General features: G+C 38.5%; 1 protein-coding gene across 1 annotated transcript; it reads right to left on the reverse strand.

Moving 5' to 3' along the window:
- Nucleotides 1-170: 170 nt before the first annotated feature.
- Nucleotides 171-4,436, reverse strand: LOC120521497 (neural cell adhesion molecule 1-like; the record flags this gene model as incomplete). Its single annotated transcript, XM_039743075.1, has 4 exons — nt 4,257-4,436; nt 2,387-2,461; nt 1,659-1,871; nt 171-318 (listed from the first exon to the last, which is right to left on the reverse strand). Coding segments are annotated over exons 1-4 (572 nt in total), but the record flags the coding sequence as incomplete, so codon positions are not given.
- Nucleotides 4,437-10,479: the final 6,043 nt, after the last annotated feature.

A 10,479-nucleotide genomic window follows, 5' to 3' on the forward strand; every position in this document is an offset into this window, starting at 1 on the left:
TTATTCTCTTGTCTTGAGCTGCCTGACTACTTTATTATAGTCCTTCCCCAATATGCTAGTAATAAGCTCACAGCATAAATTGGAAGGAAATAAACAAAACAAATGACACTCACATAACTTTTATATTTTTAATGACTTTACCACAACTTTCTTTTATTTATATGGTATACGCACCATCATTTTTTTTGGTCACATCAAGTCTGTCATGCAGCCAGATGATATCAGGAGCAGGAATCCCAGTCGCATTGCAAGAAAGTACAGCATTTGATCCTTCTAGAAATTCCTTATAGGTGTCTGTGTTTGATATAGAGATCTTCTCTGAAAGAAAAATAAGACTTTGATTTTAGCAAATTGTTCTGGAAAAAACGCATTCTGTATAGAGGAATTAATATTGATCTTGTGTGGTTGATTATAACTGCAACATCAGGTTAAGGATTTCATAAAATCAATTAAATTTGTGGAGAAAAATTTTGAATATTTGCCCTTGTCTGGAATGTTGGAATTACTTTGGCTTTTTAGTTTCAAAATTTTAAAAAGGCATGTCATAAAATTTCTGAGCATCCATTTACTGACTCTTGAGCAGAATGAGCGGGTGTTTAACATTAGACTAAAAAATGAGTAAGCCATCCGTCTTCTGAAATATTAATATTTAATCTTAAATTAGTATTTATTGGTTACGTAATGATATGTGCCAAGGCCAAGGAACATAGTCAGCAAATATCTAGCACAGAAAATAAAAAAACACTTTGCAAATAAACAATTATATTGCTATACCTAACTGCAAGTCAACAATACACGATGATCAGCCCAGCAAGACTGTGGAAAAACAAAGGACTTAGCCAGCTGCTATGTAATTGTAACACAGCCTAACAATCTACAGATGATTTTTTAATGAAATCACACACATTTACAATTATACACCTATTTTTCCCCCTTAGGACAGTTCTTCAGTTCATCATAGCTCACAGAGATTCCTACTAAGATACAGCAGGTGGTGAAAACACATACTATAGATGGGTTCCCAAAACTGAGTTTTTTTTTCATATTTTCTTTAATAACTGCTTCTATTTTCAGAAAAAAATATAATTTGTCTGATTTTCTACAAGAAAAGGAAATTCCTTTTGTCTTCTGTTATTGGCATGTGGCTTCTAAAGCAGTTCAGAGAGCTTTCATCCAAAAGACAGATGTGCCATCTCAGTCCAGTAAAGCACTAATGTTCTAATTTGGGTAATGCGCTGCCTTATACTTGCTGCTGGTGGAACTCAACATAAGTTATATGATTATTGTATGTTTAGTTAAATCAGCAAGCTGAGAGAAGAATGAATGAAAAAACATTGTAAGAGATGTAATATCCTTTGGTTCATGTGAACATTTGTTAATGCTAAAATTTGGAATGGACTACATTGTGGTACGGTAGTTAGTGATTCTGTGTCATAGCTCCAGGAGAAGTCTGGTTGATTTATGGCTCAAAATTGGTCTGAATTAAGTTAGTGTGGGAGGTTGCATAGTCAGTATGATCACTACTCAGAATCGCAAAAATTGGTTCAAGAAGATATTTTGATAGATTAAGCATTAATATTGTAAGTTATCATAAACCATTTTTTTTCTTTCTTTTGCTCAATATATTAATTAATGAAAACAGAGGTAAGGTTACTTACTGGTAACACTGATTGATATAGAGGAGACTTTCTCCTGGTTATCTTCAAAGATGCTTTTGCACTTGTACACTCCATTGTGTTTCAATTGTATTTTTGCAATGATCAGCTTAGAAGTTTCTTCATCCACCGTTTCTACCCGAAGATCATCATCATTGTCAGAAATTTCTTCACCATTAGGTTTGAACCATTGGAATTCTGCTTCTCCTCCCGAAACTTAGAAGAAAGCACAAAACCTGTTAACACGTCTGGCTTGTATTGCTATATTCCTAGCCTTTATCCTAGCATTATATAAGAAATATCTGCAAACTATGTCTTCAAATGAAGTGAAATATTTTTAAACTTACAATACAAATTAAACTGTTCATCTATATTTGATCATTATTTGTAACAAATAGTAAATTAATGTACATTTGTTTTTGCTTCCCTTCTTTGCATTTTGCCCATAATACTGTATATATTAATAAATTGTACATACAGTGTATTCTTGCCACTGTAACCATTAAATAAATTTTTCTCTATTTTAATTTGTCTGCTGTTTCTATAAATGTGCTGCACAGTATTAATAAATGTTTCGGTTTCTCTTTTAAAGAAACCACAAAAGGGAAAAGAATTTCTAGTTCTAGTTTACAGCAAAGAATAGCACATACTAAACAATTAGACTCAATGACACTGTATAAAATATTTAATTCATACAATGACTTATTTTTAAAACAGAGTAAAATCCCAACCTCTGCAGTAGATTGTCGTATCCGTGTCGATCTCAGTACTTGGTGGCGGAATGATAATCATTTTCTTAGCAGCATCTGTGAAAAATGTTTATGATAATTTTAAATTGTTCACAAATGTATATTTCTACTTGAATCCTCGATCTTATCTAGAACAGTAAGCCACACGACAGTAGTGAATTCATTTTCCTCTTTATTACATCATGTCTCCTACCTCTTTTGCATACAAACAGTTTCTGGTTGGCGATGATCTAAGACTAATATGATACAACTGTTTTTTGTAGTGTTATTGACAATTCTTTGAAATATTTCTACTTTGAATCAGTCTGCTTCATCTGGACAGTGTACTGATCTTTCATCCTTGATGTTTTCAAGCCACTTTGGATGCAAAAGCACTTGACAGTTGAAGGATGTTCAATGTCTAAACATCAGTAACTGTAACCTCCTTAACATACTGAATTTAACAGTACAATGAATTTTGAATTAACCACACAGAAAATGGTAATGTCTTTTACATATTTAAGTATATTGATTCTCTGTGAATATACAGTAGCTCCTTGGTGTAATTTTGGTGTTCTGTTCTGTTTTTCACATATTTGCTGCTGTAATAAATTTTTATTCTTTATATGAATAGGACAAAAAATAATTGAACAAATAATGTGTTGTCTTTTAAATCAGAAGTGTATATATAGTTTATATATAGCAAATTATAAATGTCTGGCTTTTGTATGGTTTTCTCATTACCTCATTTTTAAATGGGATCATGTGTCATCATCATCATCAATTTTATTATTATTTAGATTTGGAAATGCATGAACTGTAATTTTTTTCTTTAAACCTTCATATATATATACTGTATATATATATATACTGTATATATATACTGTATATATATATATATATATATATATATATATATATATATATACTGTATATATATATAATGTCCTGCCAGCCCTACAGTTATTAACACTCAAACTTTACAGTTCCATGTTCCAAGTTAAGTTTTCTTGAACCAGATTAACAAATGGGCACAGTTTTCATTGTTCATACTACAATATATTATACAAAACTAAATGGAATTTTCACAGAGTTCTTAATACTGCCATGCACATATTAAAATGAAAATGAAAAACAATATTTCATCTTTCGTCTTGTATTATCTTTTGTTTTTTGTCATGTCATTTTCTAACCCACTTAATCCAGAACAGGGTCACAGGGTATGCTGGAGAATGTCCCAGCTGGCATAGGGCACAAGGCAGGAACAAACTCTGGACAGGGTGCCAATCCATCACAGGGTGAACACACACACAAACACCTGCGCCAGTTTAGCATCACCAATTCACCAGCCTTGCACATATTTGGACAAAGGGAGAAAAGCATAGCACCTGAAAGAAACCTACACAGACACTGAGAGAACATGCAAAAGTCTGTGCAGGAAGGACCCAGGGCGCAAATCCTGGTCTCCTTACTGCAAGGCAGTGGTGCTACCACTGGCACCCATCTTCAGTTGTGCCACTTGAAAAATTACCCTTCCAGAAATAATTGTTTTTAAAATTTGGATTTTGTGTATTAGTCATGATTAATTTAAAGCACCTATAAATTAATATTAATAATAGACTAAAATAGCTTCATTTAAAAAATATTTATCTTTATAGAATTTTACTGTACTATTTCATATTGCTCAACAGCTTACTATATAAATATTGGAACAATAATTGAGGTTGAATTTTTATATATTTGTTAAATGCAGGTTTGATGTATTACTGCAGTTTAACATCTCATATCAACTACAAAATATTGCAACATTGCTCAAAAAATGAAACATCATAACAATCCTTTAGGGCATTATAAAAGTTACAAATTTACTTACCTGAATTGATTACCAAGATACTGATCCAAATTAAAATTCGAAGCATTTTTCTGTTACGTTGCACTTGCAGTTTCTGTTGCTTTGCAGTTTTTTCTGTTTGTGACTGAGAGCTTCCTGATGCTTCAGATGTTTTCATTTAAGTCCTGTGCTCAGTTGGTCTGAGAAGAAGGGTTTTATAGGAGTTTTCTGCATCACAAAGAGAGGATTCCTTCCTGCTAAACTCTTATCTCTAGCATCTTTGCACGTCCTCCATAAGCATTTACAACAGCAGGAGCTTTCATTTAAAATTATTTTAACTCCCCTCCCAAAAAAAAAGAAAGAAAGAAAGAAAGATGATCCAGTAACCCAGATGATCAGGCGCCAAAACTCCCCTTTCAGTCCCCCTGTACTGCATCACAGGATATGGTGGGTTCTCAATTCTAACAACATGAAGATATTTTTATTGTCATAGTAGAAAAATATCATGTGATTGTTTCCAATTATTTCAGATTATTATATATTTTATTAAACGTAGTTTAGACACATTTGGGAATGTACTTACAGTATATATAAGATAATTGGAATATTGAATATTATTGGCCATGCCTGCCTAACATTTAGGTCAATTAAATTACGATGGCACTGCACTTAATATGAAAAACACAAAAAAGCTATGCCTCTATGCAGCAAATTAATTTTATTAAATTACATGAGTGGTACGTTAATAATTAAAATTAAGGCACTATTTCCACATGAATGTGCTATGCAGAGTAGCTATGCATGTAACTCAAAGTGCTATGGTTGTTTTGGGAATGAGCAGAGGTGGCTTCAGGGGTGTGCGGAGCCTAGGGGTGACCAAACCCCACGCGGGGCCAGTTACCTCAAACGCTGCTACCGGTATGTGTGAACAGTATAAACGTCTGCACAAATTTAATAAAAATAATGTTAACATACACCGGATTTTCTCATTACTAGTATTCATCTAAATTTTTACAAGATAACACACGGACTTTTTCAAAATATAACAATATAATCTATTATAATTCATGACAATACCACGACAGTGCGAAATGCAATGCGGTGTCATGCGAAAATTAGCAGGGACTCTTCTAGAAAAGTACCCAAATTGCAAGAATACTCTGAATTTCGATATGGAGGATGTCATAGTCATAACTCACGTTGATGTCATGTCAGCTGGTTATCATTAGCGATACATGTTTTTGTGCATTAATATTTGGACATGTTTATGGCCTACAAATAAAATGTGAGTTTCAGTGTTTCAACAGGAAGTTTGAAATTAACGTAGAGGTATAATCATGAAATCTCTTACCGGTTTATAGGTTCATAGACGAAAATCCACTTTTCTTGCCTTCCAATTGGAATAGTCATTGATGACATCTTCTTAGTCTAATCTGGATGCAATGTCTTTTTCTTTAGATAGGATCGCCAGACCGCAAAGCCTGTCTTGAGACATGGTTGATCTATGCTGGAGAATATAACTTAACAAATCCGCTCAAACGGTACATGCGGACCTCAAAAGCAGGGCCCCGTTAAGAGCGGGGCCTGGGGCGGTCGCCCTACTTGCCACCCCCAAACACTGCTCTTGGGAATGAGCCTCTTGCCCAAAATGCATACAAACATCCAAAACACAAAAAAGGAGGTCTACAAAGGCTGACACTGTTGATGTTGAATGTCTGGTTGGATATGCTACCTTACACCATTTCAACTTTTTATGACTCTGTTCCTCCATTTAATTTTTAGAAATGTGGGTTTTATCTGGGCTGTGAAGTGGTGCAGTGATAGTGCTGCTTTCTTTAAAAAAAAAACATTGATGTTCACGTCCCTGTGTTCTTCTTCTGTTCACTTGGGTTTCCTTCCACTGTCCAAACATATGCAGGTTAGGTGAATTGGAATTGCTAAATTGGCCTGTTTCTGTGAGTTTTCAGCCTATGATGGACTGGCACCCTGTCCAGGTGTTGCTCCTTTCTTGCACTCAGTGATTGCTGAGATTGACTCCTGTTGCCCTGTAACTCTGTCCTGGATAGGCAGATTATGAAAATGCATGGTTGGTGTTTTACCCAGTATTTACAAGCCTAACATCATTGTATTTCCGGCGCCGCATCCAAGTGGCAGCCTTTCCAGCAGCTCCGTATATGACTTTATCTTTTTACCTTTTTATCTCTATTTTTCTCTATTTCACTGATCACTTCTACCACTTTCTTTTATGTGGAATTGCTCCCTGGACACTTTTTAATATTTTTTACTATTTGACATGGATTTTTACACTCTGAGAATCGCCTATTCAAGTTGTCAGCTTAAAGCACTGAGAAGAAATGCTTATGCTGGTGTGGTTCCTTATTTACCTGACGAGGTAAGAAGACGATATCGGGGCAGCCGAGCCAGCGCAAAGATAAAAGATAAGATTAAATCGAGACAACTTGAGAGAAAATGGCGTTATAAACCGTCAGTGCCTTCTGTGATCCTGGGAAATGTGAACTCACTACCAAATAAGATCGACGAACTGGCTGTGCTGGTGAAAAATGTCAGAACCTACAGAGAATGCAGCTTGCTGTGTTTTAGTGAAACGTGGCTAACAACTACCATCCCAGATGCTAACATGGAGCTACCCGGGTTTAGCACAGTTAGAGCGGACAGAGACGCAAATACCAGCGGGGAAAAAAATGAGGGGGTGTCGCTCTCGATATCAGTACAAAGTGGTGCAACTCAAGACATGTAAACGTTAAAATCTCCAATTGCTGCAGGGACATCGAACTGTTGGTCGTAAGTCTGCGTCCCTATTACTTGCCCAGAGAGTTTGGACACGTGATTATTATTGTTTACATCCCCCTCAAGCGAACGCGGAGATGGCGAGTGACATCATCTATTCCGCAATTGCTAAGTTACAAACGCAGCACCCTGAAGCACTTGTGCTAATCGCTGGAGACTTTAACCATGTAACGCTGGACAAAACATTACCTGCCTTCTCCCAGTATGTGGATTGTAACACTCGGGGAAACAGTACTATCGACCTACTGTATGCAAACGTTCAAGACGCATACAGCGCCACCCCGCTGCCTGCGCTTGAGAAAGCACATCATAACCTGATTCTGCTTCAGCCACAATACAAACCAAGATTGAGGGCGCTACCTACAACTACACGCTCATTCAGGAAGTGGTCCCCTGAGGCAGAGCAGGCTGTGAGAGACTGCTTTGGAACTACAGACTGGGATATATTGTTGGGGTCACATAGTGAGAACATTGAAGAGGCTGTTGAATGCACAACTGATTACATCAACTTCTGTATGGACATTGTAGTTCCAGTAAGAACAGTACGCTGCTATGCTAACAACAAGCCATGGATTACAAGTGACATCAAAGGCCTTTTGAACCAGAAGAAAAGGGCTTTTAAAGGTGGTGATCAGCATGAGCTCAAGCACTTGCAGAAGGAACTCTGAGTCCAGCTCAGGGTGGTGAAGGAGCAGTACAGGAGAAAGCTGGAGCAGAAGTTGCAGAACAATAGCATGAAGGAAGTGTGGGATGGGATGAAGATTATCTACCGCCATCGAGACAGACGCGGAGAGAGCAAACCAAATGAACAACTTCTTTAATAGGTTTGATCACCCTAACCCACTCTCACCTCGGAGTACTGCATCCTCCAACCATCCTTCTGCTGATACCAGCATAGGTGAGACATCCCCACCCACAATTACAGCAGCCCAGGTGAGCAGTGAGCAGAGAGCTGAGGAGAATTCGTGCCAGCAAAGCAGCGGGTCCAGATGGAGTATCGCCACGATTGCTGAAGGCCTGTGCGTTGGAACTGGGGAGTCCTCTACAGCGCATCTTCAACCTGAGGCTGGAACAGGGGAGAGTCCCAAGGCTTTGGAAAACATCTTGTATCACTCCTGTCCCAAAGGTATCACGTCCTAGTGAGCTGAATGACTTCCGGCCTGTTGCTCTGACGTCACATCTGATGAAGACCGTGGAGCGGCTGCTGCTTCACCACCTGAGGCCACAGGTCCGCCACGCCCTCGACCCTGTGCAGTTTGCATACCAGGAGAAGGTGGGAGCGGAGGATGCCATCATCTACATGCTACACCGATCCCTCTCCCACCTGGACAGAGGCAGTGGTGCAGTAAGAATTATGTTTTTGGGCATGGATTGTGGACTACCTTACAGACAGACCTCAATATGTGCGTCTTGGGAAAAGCAGGTCTGACATTGTGTTCAGCAATACAGGGGCGCCGCAGGGGACTGTACTTTCTCCGGTCCTGTTCAATCTACATACATCAGACTTCCAATATGACTCGGAGTCCTGCCACATGCAAAAGTTCGCTGATGATACTGCTATTGTGGGCTGCATCAGGAGTTGGCAGGAGGAGGAGTATAGGAAGCTAATCAAAGACTTTGTTAAATGGTGCGACTCAAACCACTTACATCTTAACACCAGCAAAACCAAGGAGCTGGTGGTGGATTTTAGGAGGCCCAGGCCCCTCGTGGACCCCGTGATCATCAGAGGAGACTGCGTGCAGAGGGTACTGACCCATAAATACCTGGGAGTGCAGCTGGATGACAAATTGGACTGGACTGCCAATACTGATGCTCTATGTAAGAAAGGTCAGAGCAGACTATACTTTCTGAGAAGGTTGGCATCCTTCAACATCTGCAGTAAGATGCTGCAGATGTTCTACCTGACGGTTGTGGCGAGTGCCCTCTTCTACGAGGTGGTGTGCTGGGGTGGCAGCATAAAGATGAAAGACGCCTCATGCCTGGACAAACTTGTTAAGAAGGCAGGCTCTATTGTAGGAATAAAGCTGGATAGTTTAACATCAGTGGCAGAGCGACGGGCACTAAGCAAACTCCTGTCAATCATGAATAATCCACTGCATCCACTTAACAGTGTCATCTCCAGACAGAGGAGTAGCTTCAGTGACAAACTTTTGTCACTGTCCTGCTCCACTGACAGACTGAGGAGATCGTTCCTCTCCCACACTATGCGACTCTTCAATTCCACCCGGGGGAGTAAATGTTAACATTACTCAGTTATTGTCTGCTTTTTTTCTTTTTATTTTTTTCTTTTTTTTTCATTTTTATTACTATTTAATTTAATATTGTTTCTTTGTATCAGTATATTGCTGCTGGATTATGTTATCTTCCCCTTGGGATTAATAAAGTATCTATCTATCTTACTTAAATAAGTTTCTAGAAAAACTTTCTTTTGTGTCATCTGCTCTGGATGCATATACAGTAATCCCTCGCTATATCGCGCTTTGACTTTCGCGGCTTCACTCTATCGTGGATATTATATGTAAGCATAACTAAATATATAACGCGGATTTTTTGCTGCTTCGCGGGTTCTGTAGACAATGTGTCTTTTTACTTCCTGTACATGCTTCCTCAGTTGATTTGACCAGTTGATTTCATACAAGGGACGCTATTGGCGGATGACTGAGAAGCTAACCAATCAGAGCACGCAGTTAAGTTCTCCTGACTGAGAAGCTAAACAATCAGAGCACACAGTTAAGTTCCTGTGTGCTGAATGAAGTGTTAACCAGGAAGTCTCGTCTTGCTCATTCAGTATCAACGTGTTTCACTGTGTAAAGAGTTAACTTTTGTGCTCTTTTGTCTTTATCTTTGTGCATAGTCAAGCCCTTCATTATGACTCCAAAACGATCTGCTCATGCTACTGCTTCATTGGCCGTGCCCAAGTGCCAACGGAAGATGTTAATGATTGCCGAAAAGGTAAACGTTTTGCATTTGTTGAAGGAAGGGAAAAGCTACACCGTTGTAGGACGCCATTACAGCATGAATGAGGCTACGATTCTTTTTATTTAAAAAGTAGGAAAGGAATATTGTGTCACAGTGTCCTTTTAACCAGGGGGCAAAACGAGTTGTAAGTGGATGTAATAAGGCAGTAGTCTGGATGGAATCTGCTTTAGGGATTTGGATTGAAGACTGCCGGATGAACAACAACGGTGGTGCTACACATTCGCATGAAGTGGCTCCTTTAGAAGGGCTGTAACACTCTCCTTTGTTGTGCAGAAAAATTCAACTCATTGTTATCGGAGCAGTCATTGTGTCATTGTTGGTGAGTAACTATAATTACATTTTTTACTTACAGTACTTAGTACATGTATGTACGTTTAGTGTCACTGTACACACATTTACTGTATACTATTTTTCTTGCATTGTACGTATTTATTGCTGGTGGCCTGTCTATCGTAATGGCTGTAACATATGTGATATC

Source organism: Polypterus senegalus, unplaced genomic scaffold (assembly GCF_016835505.1).
Source record: "Polypterus senegalus isolate Bchr_013 unplaced genomic scaffold, ASM1683550v1 scaffold_8808, whole genome shotgun sequence".
Taxonomy (NCBI): domain Eukaryota; kingdom Metazoa; phylum Chordata; class Cladistia; order Polypteriformes; family Polypteridae; genus Polypterus; species Polypterus senegalus.